Source organism: Mytilus edulis, chromosome 3 (assembly GCF_963676685.1).
Source record: "Mytilus edulis chromosome 3, xbMytEdul2.2, whole genome shotgun sequence".
NCBI classification, from domain to species: domain Eukaryota; kingdom Metazoa; phylum Mollusca; class Bivalvia; order Mytilida; family Mytilidae; genus Mytilus; species Mytilus edulis.
The window spans coordinates 52,544,686-52,564,966 of record NC_092346.1 but is presented as its reverse complement, the minus strand read 5'-3'; the positions used below and the strand labels follow the sequence as shown (position 1 = coordinate 52,564,966).

Here is a 20,281-nt window from a genome sequence, read left to right as displayed (position 1 = left end):
GTGTGAAGACAATGTGTGTTGCGTGATGGCTTGAGGTAACAGGGGTCAGTCTGTATCTTATCCCAGGTAGACATTAGAACGATCTATACCTGCAAAATGGCAGACGATTCTACAATAGTCGGGGGTTTATTTTATGTCCCAGCAGTTGAGAACGTTCCATTTTTAGGTATGCTCATATATATATATAGGCTGTATAACTAACTTGTCAACACTGAGGTTGTCAGTCCGAACCCCGCACGTGACAGATTCCAATCTGAATTTACTAGGACTGTTAGTTTTCCTGCCAAAGGTCGTATGTTCTCTCCTGCTGAAGGTCGTAGGTTCTCTCCTGCCAATCTGGCTTCTTTCGTCAATAAAAACTGTCCGCCACGAAATAGCCAATAGTGCTGACAGTGGTGTTAACTTGAGGCCTAGTAATCAATCAAATAATCACTTTAGGCTGTATTCAGTATGGTTTTGAATGACAACGACATCAGCAAAGCAGAATTTGCAGGCGTCGTCAGATGCTTACCTTTTTACTACGATGAAAAACAAAAACTGTAACAACTTCAACTACATTAATCTCGAGAACATTAATCGCATCTGCGATGTTGTTTGGAACGTATTGCGTTAAGCCTATATTCAATCCAGTATTCTGGATTCAAAATGGTCTCAATTTGGTTTAGATATGCACATGATCTGCTCGCTACCAACCAACTTTCTAGTTAGTGTCTAGGAAAAATCATCATATATAGTATAGTTACAATGATTTTTTTTCAGATTTTCCGTCATCCTATTTCGATTTATTCACAAATGGGCCAAATAAAACGAGTGGATGATATTGTTGGGTGTCTACGTTCATCATACCGTCACATAACTGTGATGGCTTGTGCTGTTGGTTGATGTCTGTATTTTGTCATTTATGCTGGAAAATTCCCGATGAATGAGTTAATTGAAAAATCGGACAAATTCTATTGTCACGATTTATTTTATTCTATAGGAGGCTTTGTAAACAAGAGCAATACAAAACGGTACGTGTGAGACATAAAATGAATAAAACTATTGTTTGTAAACACTTAAAGTACTTCAAGTAGCACTTTCGGTTAAGTGCCCACTTTTAAAGAGTTTCCGGAATTGGTGGTTGTGAGATTATTCAAGTGAACTATCCGGCAATTCAGTGATTGAGTTTGAAAGACCTTGTAAACCTGATCTCCTGTGTTGTTTTATCAAGTCAAAGGTGGGTAATTTCCCCTACGGTTTGTTGATAGCTATAAGGGTGATTTCACTACTCTGTAAAAATGCACCAACATATAAAAAATAACTGATGTTCCAAACAAATGCTCGATTCAATAATTTTATGATTGTAAAGCAGTATCCACTAAAATTTAGTAACACCATCTTCAAGTTATTTACTTAATTTCCTTCGAAGTACAGTGTATCTTTTCGTAATAATGAACGGTTTTATATGTGTGCAATGCATACTTAAAATGTAACTCCAGTTTTACATAGACATTATAAATTTTAGACAGAGCGGGTATTTTCTTTTTCAAACTGGTCTTCAACATGATACCCTAAGGTAGTGTGCTATCATCATGGCAGGCAAATGCATGAAACTGAACTGAACTGAAAATATTGCTAGTCATTTATATGTGTGAAGTTCCAGGAACACAGCTGAATGCCGCTGGACACTTAAGGCACGTGCCTACCGTGACAATTTTTTTCACAAACATTTATTTATTAAAAAATGAAGTTGTCAAAACTTTTTAAAATTAATTAAATGTCAAGTATTACATTAGACTCTGGGTTATAGGATAGAATGTAATGTATATTATATTCCAGCTTAAATAGACACTAAAAACTAACTTTAGATAATTTCACTTTTTTTTTTAACAAATACTAATGAACCTCAACATGATCCATAACCTGACAATACATTTTATTTATTAGTTGTTATTGGTTTTCAACAAACTGTTCACTAGCTTGGTCTTCTTTCAATCGGTAGTAAAAACCTTTGCTAAAGTTGGGGGTTCGTTTGGCTGTATATAATGTATAAATATACGCAGTCACGTCCCACTGCACGTCCGGTAATATGGGACATTAAATCCGATGCCTCTTGTAGAGATAGTGGCAATACGCTAGATATGAACGTTAAGAATCCTCGTAGCAACTCTTTGTTGGGTTAGGTGGCCTGTTGAAAGGCAATATGTGTGTCCCTACCCAATTAATTAACTCTCATTTGTCCGTCTGTTACGTCCGTCTACATTTCACAATAACCCAAATTTGCTATAACTATGATACTAGATAGACGGAAGAAAACCCCCTATTAATTTAAAAAAAAAATGGCTATGATTCCCAGAGTTACGGTACTTTAACAGCCATTGTTAACATATTGCGCAGTATGCTTGAGTTTATTCCTCATAAACTTTACACTATTGCTTAGATTTGAAGCTCCCTTTCGATGTATTTTATTTTATTCCAGGATTTGCCTTTCCAAAGATACGGGACTTGAACCATCTGAATTGAAGCAAACAAACTCTATGCCTGGATTGATTGCCTAGATTTATTTCCTGAAAAGTAGTTGGGGTATTAAAGGCTTCTCATAAACTTTATATTATTGTTTGGATTGATAAAATGAAGATCCCTTTCGATTTTTTTTTCTATTTCATGGTTTTCCGACGTTCTAAAAGTTACTGGACTTGGTCCATTTGAAATTAAGTAAATTTTGCACATACAGGATCATACAGCGTTCAAACTCAAGTGTGCCTGGATTGATTTACTCAAATATAGTTGGCAATTTTCCGGCCGTTTTAAATTACTTTTGTTTGATTTTCTAGTGTTATTTCCAATTTTCTACTCGGTGTTAATGTTTAATCTTTTGAAAGAGGGTCGACTTGTTGTTACTTTTTCAGCGTTCTGCGTTTTTCTTTAAAAAACTTGAATATGACTCAGATATAACAAATTTGGATAAAGATGCTGATAAGAATAAAAAAAAAAGAATATTTCAGATTTTCTGTCAGCTATGAATAATATATGTCTAACGCCTTTCTGTGTTAAAGTTATTGTAAAAAAGTAGTAAAAGTAGTAATTTTAAAGAATGATTCACCATTTGAAGTCCCCACCCACGCAGTAAAATTCAACTGAACTACTTATCAAAACTCGGCCATTGATTGATTGACATATTCACAATAAAACAAGCCCCTTATAAGGATTAATGGGCCTATCAAGGGGAATCTAAGCATCGATTATTATTTGAAAAAGGGTTAATGTCATAATTATTTACATACAAATAAAAAAATTATATTTCATCTTTACATGTAATACTTTTATATCACTATGTCAAAAATTGTTTACAAAGTATACTATGTAGTTTGTCACCATTGACATAATTTCCTATGACGTCACAAGGTGCTAAAACATACGCAATTCACATCGGTAGTGTTGTCGTACAACTTAAGATTTAGAATGTCAATAAGGAAAAAAACTAAAAAAATATCCCTTTTTAACCATTATCAACAAACCAAGTATTGAATATTCATCATCAACTTAAGATTGATTAAAATAACCCATAGTTTATAATGCACTATTTCGTCCCGCGGATGAGGGGAACCTGTTAAACCTGGTTGTGACCAGTCATAGGGTTAATTTTCGTAAAACTTCAATGGTGTCCGACAAGAAGAAAAGTTCTCAGGAAATCTTCAAGGATATGTAACTAGTTTCGCTTACTCTAGAAATGTTTTTGTCTTAGCTGAGTAGGATAATTTTCGGTTTTTAGTGTTGTGATTTTCATAAATTTCGTCAAAATGTCCCAACAGTCGGATTTATCGCAGCGTAAAGGTAATCAGGTGATACACGTCCGGGACAACAGTGGGAACGAACTCGATGAATTATTTAATGCTGCCATGAACCCGGCCCGCTCGGGCCAAACTGGACAAGTGCCTATGAAAATGCGTAATTTCCCAGCTTCTTTTTTTACACCACCAAACTCTCAACAATCGGGTCATTCAAAACAAGGTAGTAACGATTCAACAGGTTATGGACCTAATATAATTGCACCTCCAGTGCATACCAGGGCGCATTCATCACCTGCAAGTTTGCAGCCATTATCCACTATTCCACAAAATCCTCCACAGCATCAACATGCAAGGCAACATTCATGTGACTCAATGTTAGACAACGAACCCCCTCTGCCTCAAGGTTGGGAAAAGGCAAGAACTCCAGACGGACAACTTTACTATATAAAGTGAGTAAAATTATAAAACTACATGTACATATGTATGCATTATTCATAAAAGTCATTAGTGTTCTACTATACAGTCAGTGAATATGTTTTTACTAATTTCTGTTTTTGTTTGCAAATTTAGAAATGGGTAAGTAGATTACTTTTTCAGGTGTAACCAGATTAAAAGAGCTGAGGCTCAAGAAAGGAATAAAACAGAAAGGGCAAAAGAAAATTACAGAGAATATATATTTATATGTTATTGTGTTTCTTATGCACTTACAAATTATTTGTTGTGTTTTTTTTTATATATAAATTTCACGACTTCAAATGTAAACAAACTAGTTCCTCTCTGTAAATGGGTAGCTATATAGCTAATTGTCAATATTGCCTGCAAAATTGCATTATTATTATTATGGCCAGGTCATGGAGGAGGCAGTAATTGGTGTTGATTCAACACTTTTACTGTTCTCGAGTTATGCCCCTTTATAATGTTATATGGAAGCTGGACATCATCTATGTCGGACCATGGACTTATTCTGCATTTATTTCCTCTTTGAAATGTCCAGAAAAAACTATTTTACATTTGTATTAATTCCGCAAGTGTCCAGAAACAGTATTAATTGCTAGACATGACCCAATCAGAAAGGTCAGTGATTGAAAATTAAATTAAATTAGGTCACAAAATTTTCATTATAACAGAAATAATTTTTATCAGTTCATTGGAATCTAGCTTTTTAAATTTCCAATTTGCCAAAAAAAAAAAAAAAAAATAGTCAATACTTTTCCGCTATCTATTTAAATTGTGGTTCCATAAAACTGACACACAGACTCTGCCAGTTATACATGTAGTATTATAATCAGAAGGACCTTCTTAAATTAATTACCATATAAAGCCTCCCCAGATGCAAAATGATTTTATGGCAATTTAAAGGATTCAAACAATATTCATTTACATCATGTACATTTTTATTCAAATACTTTTACAGAAAATAAAATTAGAAAATACGAAAATTGCCTGCCATTTGCTAAACAGATTATAATGTTATATTACAAATGTACATGTATGGTCAGATCGTATATTTTCATGCATGTACATATAGGTCATATATGATTTTGTACTACAGATGCTTTTTCAATAGAAATTGTGATGTCATAATGCATTCCTACATGTAATGGCACCAAAACGCATAGTACGAGGATAATCCAGAATCCTAGTAATTTGTGAAAGTAATAAGCATGATAAGCTCTGCTAACAACAAATAACAAAATAAAAAAAAATATTGAAGATCAACTTTCATATCAATGTAGTTCAAATTTCATACACAAGATCTAGACTGGCAATTTAATTCTCCTGTATCTCATCTACAATGTATATTCTTTAGAACCACAGACTACATGATATGTACAATGTACATGTACATGTAACTGCAACTAATAGATAAGTTGTATCACTGGTACCAGGCCTTAGGATTTGGATTGTGGAATTAAGAGTGCGGCTGCCTTGTCACTAATTTCATGCTTCAGCATGCAGTAAGAAAAACTGCTATTGCTCAAGATAGGGACTTCATTGGCCAAATAGTCTAAGGCTAAACAGCTTTGACTGTAGTGTAAGTGTTCCCTTCTACTGTCTAACTAGCCAGTGCCTGTCAACACTGATGTTGTGAGTTTGAATCCTACACATGGCAGGTGTGCATGACTCCATTTTTGATCAAATTGAATCTTTTTTTTTTGGTCGAATGTCAGTGATTCTGTCTAGGCTCTCAGGCTTACTCCACTAATAATGAACCGACCACCACAAAATATCCGTTAGTGCTGAAAGGGGTGTTTTTCACCATATGCATTATATCAATCAATATTCATCCAGATCATGATGTACATATACATGTATGCATGTTCACCTGAATATGAAAAAAAAAACAAAACTGCAGACAATGATACATTATACAATTGACATGAAGTTCCTTGTACATGTATATATATATATATTTTTGTACTTTTAAAAGTCTTATTATTTAGAAGTGTGGGAAAAGTGGGTTTGTTGCACTTTAAATTTTGTCTTTACCAGTAACCTACATGTACATGCATGAACAATACTAGGCAATTGCATCTTACACTTATGTTGGTTAGATATTACCCAGTGCCACCTTTCTTAAAATATACAGAACCACTATAAAATTTTAAACATATAAGTAACTTTTTCAATGAATTTTTTACAGCTTCTATTGTATAAATACAAATAGCATGGTATGATATGTACAATGTACATTGATTGAACATTTCAATTGAGAAATTAAAGTCATTCTAATCATGTCTTGATTAGTGTTTTAATATCAGTTTTAAATTTTTTTAAAGAGTTTGTGCCCATCAAATGATGTAATTGATTGTTATTGGATCTGCAGTAATCAATCGACTGATCAAAAACCAAATGGATTCATTCATGTCCTGCTGTTTTCATATACATTGACATTTGCAATTTTGTGCATAGATACAGTACAGCCTGTGACTTCCTCTTAGTTATGTCCACCCTCTTGCATGGTCAACATCCAATGGTGAACATTTATTGGGGTATTCAATCTTGAGATGTTGGCCATTTATTGGGGGTCATAAATCATGGGCAGATTTTTTATCTAATTATGTTACCTGTTAAAATCAATCAGGGTTGAAGTTTTCAGCTGGTATGTTTCATTAAAATTTACCTGTACAGGTAACTTGGGTTTCTTTTAAAATTGACATTTCACCTTTTTTTGAAATTGTAGAATAAAGTATTGTTTTACTCTGTTAATTTATTATTATTTTTTATACGACCGCAAATTTTGAAAAAATTTTCGTCGTATATTGCTATCACGTTGGCGTCAGCGTCGTCGTCGTCGTCGTCGTCGTCGTCCGGCGTCCGAATACTTTTAGTTTTCGCACTATAACTTTAGTAAAAGTGAATGGAAATCTATGAAATTTTAACACAAGGTTTATGACCACAAAAGGAAGGTTGGTATTGATTTTGGGAGTTTTGGTCCCAACATTTTAGGAATTAGGGGCCAAAAAGGGCCCAAATAAGCATTTTCTTGGTTTTCGCACTATAACTTTAGTTTAAGTTAATAGAAATCTATGAAATTTTGACACAAGGTTTATGACCACAAAAGAACGGTTGGGATTGATTTTGGGAGTTTTGGTCTCAACAGTTTAGGAATAAGGGGCCAAAAAAGGGCCCAAATAAGCATTATTCTTGGTTTTTGCACAATAACATTAGTTTAAGTAAATAGAAATCAATGAAATTTAAACACAATGTTTATGACTTAATTGATTTTGGGAGTTTAGGACCCAACAGTTTAGGAATTAGGGGCAAAAAAGGGACCCAAATAAGCATTTTTCTTGGTTTTCGCACCATAACGTTAGTATAAGTAAATACAAATCTATGAAATTTAAACACAAGGCTTATGACCATAAAAGGAAGGTTGGTATTGATTTTGGGAGTTTTGGTCCCAACAGTTTAGGAAAAAGGGGCCCAAAGGGTCCAAAATTAAACTTTGTTTGATTTCATCAAAATTGAATAATTGGGGTTCTTTGATATGCCGAATCTAACTGTATATGTAGATTCTCAACTTTTGGTCCCGTTTTCAAATTGGTCTACATTAAGGTCCAAAGGGTCCAAAATTAAACTTAGTTTGATTTTGACAAAAAATGAATCGGTTGGGTTTTTTGATATGTTGAATCTAAAAATGTACTTAGATTCTTGATTATTGAAGTTTTTTGGTCCAGTTTTCAAATTGGTCTACATTAAGGTCCAAAGGGTCCAAAATTAAATTCAAAAATTGAATCCTTGGGGTTCTTTGATATGCCAAATCTAACTGTGTATGTAGATTCTTCATTTTTGGTCCTGTTTTCAAATTTCAAATTCTACATTAAAGTCCAAAGGGTCCAAAATTAAACTAAGTTTGATTTTAACAAAAATTGAATTCTTGGGCCTCTTTGATATGCTGAATCTAAACATGTACTTAGATTTTTGATTCTGGGCCCAGTTTTCAAGTTGGTCCAAATCAGGATCTAAAATTATTATATTAAGTATTGTGCAATAGCAAGTCTTTTCAATTGCACAGTATTGTGCAATGGCAAGAAATATCTAATTGCACAATATTGTGAAATAGCAAAAAAAAAATTAATTAGAGTTATCTTTCTTTGTCCAGAATAGTAAGCAAGAAATATCCTATTGCACAATATTGCAATAGCAAGAATTTTTTTTAATTGGAGTTATCTTTCTTTGTCCAGAATCAACTTAAATCTTTGTTATATACAATATACAATGTATATACACTTTTTACTACCAACTGATAAATTTAAATAATCTTTACCATTCAGTGATAACAAGCAGTTTTTTTACATCTTAATATTTTATGATGTATTTGAATGAGTAGTTATTGTTGCAAACTCCATTAGAAATTTGAATTGATATCAGTTTTGAAAAAGGGAAACGGGGATGTGAAAAAAAAGGGGGGGGGGGGGGTTAAATTTTTCTCATTTCAGATTTCATAAATAAAAAGAAAATTTCTTCAAACATTTTTTTGAGAGGATTAATATTCAACAGCATAGTGAATTGCTCAAAGGCAAAAAAAAACCTTTTAAGTTCATTAGACCACATTCATTCTGTGTCAGAAACCTATGCTGTGTCAACTATTTAATTTTAGATTTAAAAAGTTTGAAGAAGAAATCTTTAATTGATTTGTAAAATCTTGGCATTTGTTTTGTGTAAAAAAAAACCATGTAATGTCAAAAATTTGATCACAATCCAAATTCAGAGCTGTATCATGCTTGAATGTTTTGTCCATACTTGCCCCAACTGTTCAGGGTTCGACCTCTGCGGTCGTATAAAGCTGCGCCCTGCGGAGCACCTGGTTGTCTTTAATGTTATTTAAATTTTTTATTTTTTAATTGTTTTTTGTTTTGTTTCTTATTCTTTTAATTTCTTCTTAGTAAGAATCTTGAGTCGAAATGGCAAAAAGTCAAAGCCAAAGTTATTGACTAGCATTTGAAATAAACATGATAAACAGACTTTTAATAATTGTTTTTTAAATAAAAGGTTTATATAAATGTACATGATGTACATTGTATTCAATTGTTTGTTAACATTATTAAATGAGTTATTACTATTAATAATAACTAATAATCATGCAAGTGATATTTTAAATAAAAAAAATGAAAGTAATTAAACAATTTGGTTTCTTAACAAAATAAGATGATTCAATATCAATCCTTTAACAATAGATTTTGATAACATCTAATATTATTCAGGAAAACTACAAGTACCATTATATGGTTTAGGAAAAAACTAATTTTGTTTATTTAAATTTTCTTCAAATCTCAAAACAAGAGTTGTGCACAAACAATCACCGAAAAGACTTATTTTCCAAATGTCCACCTAGTTATCATAAAATTTTGATAAATGTTCATTAAAAATGCTAATCATAATGAAAAATGTTCTTATATATATCTGAATCAAGTGAATCTTATGAAAAGAAATTATTTAAAGAAATTGTCTTGAAACTTATTAAATATGTTATCTTCAGTTTGGTTAATTTCTTTCAAAATTTGTCAGGCTCTCCAGAAAAAAATAAAGTGCACTTCTAAAGATGGTGACACTTTAATGGTCTATTAATTAAATCATTTTTTTTCAGTGTATTATATTGTCGATAGTGCTGGACTGGCATGATACATATTCTTGGTATACATTTACAAAGAATATTTCAATCAACCTAGGCCTTTTAGATAAAGTTAATAATTGCAGGGACTTGAATGAATTAAGACTTTTAAAGTCCTTAATAAAAAATGAATTTAAAGAAAAATCTAAAAATAATAACTTATGATAAAAACTGTAAAGTTAACTTGATTGTGTCAATTAAGGTAGAGAATTTTTGATCATAATTTAGAAATAGAAAATAGTGGACAATATAAAATTCCTAGAAAGGATAGAATGTGTAAACTGTGCCTCTTGTAGGTCAATGAAGAACACCCATTCCTTGATTGTAAAATTAACAAAACAACTTTGAGATATAAATCTATTCGAAAATTATTTACCTTCTCATTAAAATGTCTCTAACCCAAGAACAAAAAGTAAAAGAAATGCTTAACCTCTAAAACATGGATCATGTTTAAAATATCATATGACAATAAAAATATTATCAAATTTTGCTGTCCTGAATATTTCTAATACTTATAAATATTTTATTCAATAAAGAAATAATGAATTGCCTAAATTTTATTTAGCGTAAGTCCTAAAGACAATCTTAAACATATGTTAAGATCAGTCTATCTACAATAATAAACCATTTTGATTTTAGAAAATTAATTTGAGAATTACCTAGTCAATAGAAAAAGGCAGGCATTGTAAATTGCAGTATATTTGAAAATGAGATTCATTTATTCTTCACTACCAAAAAATAGACTTAATATAAAAAATAACTTAAATTGATCAAAAATTATTTAAAAGGTATAATATCAAAACTAATAGTCAGGAGACAATTATTTTTTAATTAAGCTGATTTGTTCAACTAGTTTTATTGTTTCATTTTATTTTTGAATTTCTTGTCATAATCACAGTTATTAAATTTGACAAACACATACATGTATATTTTACCTGAGACACCTGACCTGTAAGTTATATAATTTTAACACTTCAATGCATTCAAGATTTCCCTTTATCCTTGACTAGTTTTTGATTAATACCTTGTGTATTAAAAAAGCAACAGGGGGTATGATGATGAACATATAGGGCCACCATGGTGAACATATTTTTTATGGCCACCATTAATAAGATAAAGTCACAGGTAGTACTGTAGTTTACATTGTTCTTTTTTAAACCTTCACTTCTTTAAATGTAAAGGACTGTTAATTGCATTGAATGTTAGAAAATAAACACAGCATAATAAGGCCCCAAAAAATAATACTTGTGTTTCCACTAACCCATCTTCGCTAGCCAAGGGTTACGATCCACTCCCGTTCTCTTCACCCTTGGCGGATTGAGATAACATTTTTGAGACATAAGGTAAGGATTTTTAGTGGTTGCAGTAGAAACTCGCTCCATCCAATCAAAAAGCGCCAATAACATGATCATGTGTAGATGTAGAAAGTGTTTGTAAACAATTGCCACATGTTTATTGTGCAACAAGTCTTTACATCACTAAACATACGACTATATTTAGTGACAACTTGAATGTTTTTAATCAACTAATAGAAGTTCCTGTGTATGTTTCATGCAAAAATGCATGAATGTTGACATATATTTTTCGTTTCCGGCTTTACTAAGTGTGTAGAATCTAGACTCTACCGTGTGTTTACCTCCAAACTGAAGAGTTCAAGTGTTACCATTGGTCAAGAATAAAGTATTTGGAATGGGCGTGACTTTAATCTTCAGATAGATGGCGCAACATTGATATCACAAATGCCAAGGGTGGGGAGAACGGGAGTGGATCGTAACAAAAACAAAAACAGAAAAGGAATTACATTTGAAACAGAAAAGGAATAACTATTAAAACAATACTAAAGTTGACAAGTTGCCACCTGGCATCAATTGGATAGTCACACATGAAGTTTTAACTGGAGAAGCATAGCATATCCATCAGAATCCAAATGATGTGCAGGAGGAAGTAAAAATGTAACCATCTATGTAGGTCACTGTTCTTCCTTCAACAATGAGCACACTACTATATTGAATGAAACAGTGTTGAAATTCAGTTAATTAATGTAATTACATGCATGGTTGGCAAAGTTTAACAGGTGTACTTGTGTCTATGTTTAAATCAAACATTTGTTGAAAAAAAATGATGGTGCACAAAGTACAAACAATGTATATGTACAATCTTTTAGAATTAAATTAACTACATATATGTACTTGTAGTGCAATGATTATACTATATGATGTGTACATTTCTTCTTAGAACAAACAAGTGGGAAGAAACAAAACAAAGACCTATATAGATGTTAAATGCTTTATCATAATTTCAATATGAGTTGATACACATTTAATGTTTACATTTATTTGTATATTTACTTTAATACAATCCTATAAGTGCAGTGTAAACAAAGGTGGGGTTAATGTCAAAGAAAACTTTTAAATTGATACAATGTAGTTAACCTCAGATCTAATCATATTAGGGAGGCAATGTTTGTTTATTTTAATTTTGGGCAGTGATGGCATTTATTTTTGTATAGTTGTTTAATTAGGTTACTAGCACATGTAAGGTTATTTTGGGAGGAAGTTTGGAAAGTTACTTGACTGAAATATCATACTGCACAAACTGTTTTTATAATCATCTAATTTTAATCATGGCAAGTTCACCGATTTCCTATTGTAAAAATCTTCCCAATGAAAGCAGATATCAAGAACATGATTGTGGTTAAAATGATGTTTTCGTTTGATGTGAGGTGTTGTCTAGGTGCATATGTTTTGTCTGTCCTGGAGGCCTGGGTGATATTTGTTGTGATCTCCCCTATTGATCTTTAATCCTCATGTGATTTATGGGGGGATTAAGTAGTACAATTTTATCTTTGATCTATGCCATCTACTGACCTTATGTACTGTTGTAAAGAAAAGGAAGTCTTGTCATTCAACTATAAATGTGTTCAACATGGGGGTTGTTTTACAATGAGGATCTCTTTTCAGTAAAGAAAAGTATACATTATGTGTATCCATGTCCATAAGCTGTCCAGGGGATCTTTGATTAGAAATAGACAATAAGGAATTGCTCTTTAAAGGTGGATATATATACATATGTACATTTCATGTAATCAAACACTGACGACTAGAACTATTCACTCTGTGTTTTTAAACTTCGCTTCTTTTTCCTAAACTTTTATTGACAAAAGTTGAAAAACTACATGTTTTTTTCCCAAAGTCTGTTAACCGTTGCAATTTAAAAAATATCAGAAAATTGGTCTTCAGACTAGTTTTGGTGCAGACTGTGGACATGTACAGTACATGTACCTTTTGCAATTTTCAATGTTATGAAATCTTTTACCTGATGTGGGTTCAATTTTATCATAATTTTAACTTTTTTTACAGTATAAATGAAGGTTCACATTTTTGTACATGTATTACTTAAAAAAGGTGCAAATTAAAAATAACTGCAATTTGATGCAGAGGCTTAAGTTTTATGGTAAATTTATAAATCATGTGTAGAATTTTGCACAACACAGTTTGGTATACCTCATCCCATTAATATGTAATGTATAACATGTAATTTTTGACAGCAGTGACTCAATACTACATGCAATATCATGTCTTGTAATTATAATATTAAATATAAACATATTGTGATCCTCTTAAACCCTAATGAATACACCCTAAAGGGAGTGTAGAGTGGACGTTATTGTCATGAGTATTAAATGACCAATTAATCTGTTAATTATGCCTATTTTGCTAGTATAGACTTAAACATGACATTTTGATATTGTTTATAAACTGATGGGTCAAGTTGTGGGTGTATTCTATTCAGAAACTTACATTACACGATGTTTCTTTTTCACCAGAGTCAAATCTCAGAATTTTTCAATTTACATGTACAAATGTACATCTGATTTATACAATTTGTTTTAAAATGAACTCTTAATGATTATGGACTTTCCGAATTGATTTTCCTCTGAAGTTATTATTATTGTTACACATATTACAAGTTGGTCACACATATGTTCAATATAAGTTATTATTATTGTTACACATATTACAAGTTGGTCACACATATGTTCAATATTGTCACTGTCACTCAAGTTTGCTGGTTATTTTATAATTAGGTTCTGATGTTTACCTAAGATTTGGTCTGATTTAGATTAAAGCTATGGTGATGTGTAATGTAGTAAATATTTTGTATTTTTTTGTGATTTTTTTTCTGATATGTTGTGTTTTACTTAGAAAAACCAAAGAAAAAGTAATATCATGGATGAATATTCATTGTTTAAGATATTTTTGTATATACTATACATAAAAATGAACAAGATATTTGAATGTACTTCTGATTGTTCCCGTTCTACTTGTATCTGAATACATTTAGAATTTGGTGCTATAATTTTGAGGAAACAGTTCTATAAGAAAGTTCTCGATTGCGCCTTATTTGCTTTTGGGTTCTGTCTAGTGTTTTGGGGGATTTTACACAATATGTCCAGTAAATTAACTACATGGTCACTTTCAACTTTTTTGGCTTTTTATTTCCTGAAAAAGCTGCATATGAGAAAAACAAAAACATAATCAAGTATCTTTAAGTTATTATAACAAAGCAAATTAATCTACATACATGTAGTAAATACCTCAGTGTAAATTTGTAAATTACAATATCAGTTGACAGATGTTTGAGTTCTATGAAAGTACATTTGTAAGTTAAAACAAATTATGTTCATATACATGTACTTTTTACCATCTTCAGATTTGTTTTACATATATATAGTACTAAGGTCTGATTTAAATGTTTTCTAGATCTGATTGTGTAAACATTACTGTCTTATTTTTCATACTGCAAGGTACATGTACGCATATAGGGGTTCCAGTAGTGAAACCCTCTTAGGTTGCAAGGTCACATTAAAAATTTGCCTCAGGTCAACAGGTTACTTTTATGCAATCTACCCCGGTATACAGTTCTAAGCAATATGCCATTTGATTCTCTGGTATGATCCTTTTTAAGTCACAGGTTCTTTTAATTAGACATCAGGCCTCTCGGTCATAAAACTTTCCAGCATGATTTTTGTACTCGGACTCGAAAATCAACCAATCAAATTGCTGGATTTCATGTTTCGAGCATGATTTTTGTGCTCCGAGCACTGAGCAAAGTTTTATGCCTTCAAGGCCTGGTCATAAGGACGCAGGTCTTATTTGACCATGCTTAAGCCCCATACAGAAACTAAAATTGAAGTGTTTAAAAAAAAAACTGCTCAGTAAGCAGGTTAAAGTGTAAATCACTCTTCCATCACTTCAACTGGGAGCAGTGATTTCCGCAAATTTTGAGAGATAGACAAAAATGATTTGCACCTTAAGTACTTCTTATGACGTAAATGAGAGAAGTGACCAAGGCAATTAGAGAACATACCTTAGGAGAATCAAGGCCTGATTTAATTTGAACAGTTGGTTCTTTTACAATGTTGATGGAAAGATCCAAAAAGTATTAAAAAGACTCGAACAACAATTTGTTTTAAAACTAAATGAAAGTATATTAAGCAAACTCAGTCATTTACTCCCCTATGTTTCCTCTGAGAAAAAATCGTATTGAGCACATGTCAATTAAAGATGATCATTTTATAGTATCTCTGGTTTGAAGTGGAAGATGAGTGGAAAACAATTAAACAGTGTCTATAATTAGTTAGATTGTTATCACAAAGAAAATTAAAAAGATGAAGCATTTGATTTATGACTGAGGATCAGACTGTTTTCTATGATTTTTATTGAGTAAAGTTAATATTATTTTATATCTTTATACCTATATAAATTAGTTTTCGATGGCTTGTCTCATTTATAGGTCTTTTACCTTTAGATTTGATAATGACCTGATTCAGGTGTTTGTGCTTTGAATAATTTAGTGTATATAGAGTGCATGTGAACATTACATGGCAGAGTAACTGTGATATACATATATGGCCATGTAAACTAACATCTAACAATGTATAAAAAAATATATAGACTAACATTTAAGTCAAATACAATATAAGTACATGTACCTTTCTTGTAATTTTTTATCCATTTTATGTTCTGTCTGTTAAAGTTACAATTTTGCCCTTCAAGAAAAATGTGTCTTTGTCTGTCAGTCTGTCTGTGTTTGTAAACTCATACAATATTGAATGGTAAAGTTTTGAATTTCTAACATTGAATGAATATGGAATTTTTCACTTTTTCACATTTTTTAACTCTTTTTTATGTTTTTTTAAATGATAGGTACATGTAAGCAGATTTTGTATTTATATTTTTTTTATCGAATTCACACTGCTGACTGCTTTTGAATGTCATTTTTGTTGCAAATTCATTGAAAGGATTTTGATTTGTTCTATGAACCACACATGTAGATTATAATAAATGGTAGTGTTACAAGGTACTCATTAGTCGAGTGCATATTGTTCCTAATTGTTAATTTCTGTCTGCAGTTAAACAATAAACAAAACAGGTTACAAAGCATGTTGGACTGCTTTTTCGCATGTTAGACACCAGTAAATACAGGTCTATAGATTTTGATCCCTACCTTGAAATTGATTGCCAGTTTAAAAAGGTAACTCCTGTATTATCTGATCATTGACCCATTCCTGTAAACTTATAAAATTACCGTGTCAATAATACATGTGAGAAACAAAGCAAATTATATTCTCTGTGGGACTTTTAAAAACAAAACAACAAAAGTTCAAAGAAAACTACAAAAACTTTTTTTACTAAAGAGAAAAATATAGTTGTTAATATTTAACCGAGTTAATTGAATGTTTATGGTTTGATCTTTTATATAATAAGTGTTTTATTGTTTTTCACTGTAAGTTATTACTTTGTTTATTTAAAAACTAGGCGATTAAAGTTTTTTCTCTCATTTGTTGGCACTGTATATATAAACTATAGGTTGATCTATATTTTGTCAACTTGTATTGTTTAAAAAACAAATATGCAATGTAGATTTTATGATCATCTCTTATAAGATGTTTATTTCTAAGCAATACTAGTACATGTTTGATAAGATGTTTATTTCTAAGCAATACTAGTACATGTTTGATAAGATGTTTATTTCTAAGCAATACTAGTACATGTTTGATAAGATGTTTATTTCTAAGCAATACTAGTACATGTTTGATAAGATGTTTATTTCTAAGCAATACTAGTACATGTTTGATAAGATGTTTATTTCTAAGCAATACTAGTACATGTTTGATAAGATGTTTATTTCTAAGCAATACTAGTAAATGTTTTGAAGAGATAAAAGGTACACAACAGATGTAACTATTCACATGTTTGCATGAATGATAGGACACCCAAATCCCCCCTAAAAAAAGAATCAAATCAAATAAGATATGTCAAACTCTCAAAGTAAGCCAACAGCTTTTTCAGTCTTTTTGGAAATTATCCTGGCGTTGACATAAATATATTGATAGATAACTGGTTTAATAAATCATTATTTAAGGGAGTGAGACAAAACTTGTTATCATAAATTAATGACTTTTCTATTTTTGTGAATAATTGCAATTTGCATATTGATTCAATTTGGAATTGTATATATCCTTGACAAGGTTGTCAACTATGGCAGATAGCAATACTTTGATAATGAGAATTAAAGGGCATGTAGAAATTTTAAATAAACATATAAATAAAAAATCATATAAAAAAAAGCTTGATTAAGGACGACATGTAATGGAAAAGATTGCTGTAGATTTCTGAGATATTTAAATTATTACAAAATATGCAATAGGCAGTGGCAGATCCAGAGGGAGGGTTCCAGGGGTTGGAACCCCCCCTTTTTTTTGGCCGATCAATGCATTTGAATGGGAGCATATAGTTGGAAACCCCCCCCCCCCCCTTTACTCTGGGTTGGGAACCCCCCCTTTTTAAAATGGCTGGATCACCGTCTGAATAGGATACGTTAATTTTGCACAAATCAAGTTCACATTTTAATAACATTTCTGGATTTCCAGTACCTTAATCTAAAACAATACTGTTTGGAAAAACCTTGTATTACCCAATTTTGGCATTTCCAATTGCCACCACAAAATAAATTTCAAAATAGTAGTACATTGTACCAACTTTATAGTAATTATAAATGCGGTTTAAGATGAAAATGTCTTTTGAAACCAATAAAAAATTAAACGACATTTTATATATTACATGTGTCCGAAGCCCTTTTTTTGATTAACCTTTATCAGAGTGCTGAAGGCCAGGAATGTATTAAGAACCCCAAAACAGTTGAAGAGATATATGACCAAAACGGAACCATAAGTATATATGCAAATACCAACATTTATTATTGTTTTAGTCATCAGTAGGTACAGGTTGGGTGATCAATGACATATATGTTATCAAAATGTCACCACATTTATTTCTGGCATTTTATAAATAATAACCTATATTTGAAAAGATCAAAATAGTACAGATTTGTGATGTGAAATTTTTGTTCTTGTGCATACAATATTATAAATATAAAAACTTTATGAGTCATGTTTTTATTTCCATTGAATATTATGGCTAGAATATCTTTATATGCATTAAATATATATACAAAAAAAAAAATGAATAAGTATCAATTTTTTTTTAATCAATTATTGACCTAATTTTTTCTTCTGTACTTTTTAAAAGGGAAATATTATGGATCAATGTACAAGATGATTAGAGTTCAATAAAGTTGATCACTTTTACTTTGTGAACATTTGAACTTTAGTTGAAAAATCTTGATTAAGAGAATTGTAATGGATACATGTACATGCGGAATATACAAACAGAAAACTGCCACATAGAATTATTAATTTCAGGACAAAAGAGAAATGATACATCCATCTCTTTACAACAAACTATAATGTCTGGTTGGCATAATGCCAAAGCAAACAGCTGTAGAACTATTTCACCTGAGCTTAATAACATGGTGGTGTATTGGGGATCTTAACTTGCACTGATTTTATTGATAAACCATACTTTACAAACAGTTTCTGAAAGAGGTCACATTAAGGGGGAAAGATTGATATGTAATGAAAATTTAAAAGCAAAAAAGCTATCATTCACAAAAAACATATTTAAGTTTTTTGTTGTTGTTGAGTCATTATATATAGGTTGGTTATATCTTGCAATAACCTTAGATTGGAAACTACTCATATAAATGAGTAACTTATCGCTCACAAGGAGAGATAAAGAAGAGATTGTTTCAAATTTGAATAGGGTGGCAACTTTGAAATATTAAGTTGCACAAATGTATATAGATGTTTTATTTTCATTAAATGGGCTCACAAGGAGCATAGTACAATATAAGACTATAGCAAAAAGAAACAACAATAGTCTGATATCCCCGGGTGTGGGAGCTTCTTGATGCATTGAGGACCTATTGGTGACCTTCTGCTGTTGTCTGTTCTATGGTCGGGTTGTTGTCTCTTTGACACATTCCCCATTTCCATTCTCAATTTTACATGTATATGGACTTAATAATGCACAATACACATGATTAAAACTGTATTAGAATATGTGATAAACAGACATTTTATCTGGAAAGGAGTCCTTTATTTGATATAACTATCATTTGATTTATGAAAAAGTAAATTGAAATTTAAAATTCTAAACACCTTTTCTTGTGAGAACTAAAAACACTAATAGATACTCAGACAAGAGGTTTTGTTATGACACAGTTTACTGTACGTCAATGACCTACAAATTTCAGACCACCATACCAAACTTAAGTTAAAATAGTAGTTGCTAACAATGAACAATTCATTTACGATGGGATCAATTTGTAAAGTCAGCGTCAAGTTTCACAGTCAAGGAGGGCTGATTTTTAAAAGCCTGCTCGGGTCAACAAAAGGGGTTGTAATTACGGTTTTTACCCTTGCATTATAAAGTTTATTGTGCTTGTCTGTCTATATTCATTTAGTTATCTATTCAGATGCTTTTCAGTAATCTTGTTATACTCTGTGACCCTCCAACGAGCAATGAATCAAATCTGATCAAATGTGTTCTTAAATACAGATCCAGTTTAAAACCTAACCTTAAACAGTTATTCGATGCTCAAAGTTTGCATGCGATATACATTTATTGACGTCATTCTATTGTTTTTAGATAAGATATTTAATGTGATATTGTTGTTGTTTGTTTACTTCTGGTTAAAGTACATGTACATGTAATTATATTAATTAAATTATATCTTGTTAGAAAACACCTTTGTTTTGACAGAAATATTTTATAAATTTTGTAATGTTTTTGTTTAAACTTATGCTGGTGCATTGTAATAATATACTGGTAGTAAACATGCACAATCAGTTTAGAATGGGTGGATGTTTATAACATCTTAATTAACAAACAAAAAAATATATAATTAGATGTTCGTAACTGCAATTAGAGGAAAATTTAATTTTGATTTAAATGAATAACTTTATGCTACTTAGGATAATAGCAATGAT

At 31.2% G+C, this 20,281-nt stretch overlaps 1 protein-coding gene across 1 annotated transcript in view; it reads left to right on the top strand.

The window, feature by feature from the left end:
• Nucleotides 1–3,257: 3,257 nt before the first annotated feature.
• Nucleotides 3,258–20,281, top strand: part of LOC139516812 (transcriptional coactivator YAP1-A-like) — a 29,210-nt gene continuing 12,186 nt past the window's right edge. Inside the window, exon 1 of the mRNA XM_071307135.1 lies at nt 3,258–4,219. Coding sequence (XP_071163236.1) covers nt 3,780–4,219 — 440 coding nt within the window. The 5' untranslated portion in view covers nt 3,258–3,779. The remainder of the gene's footprint in view (nt 4,220–20,281) is intronic.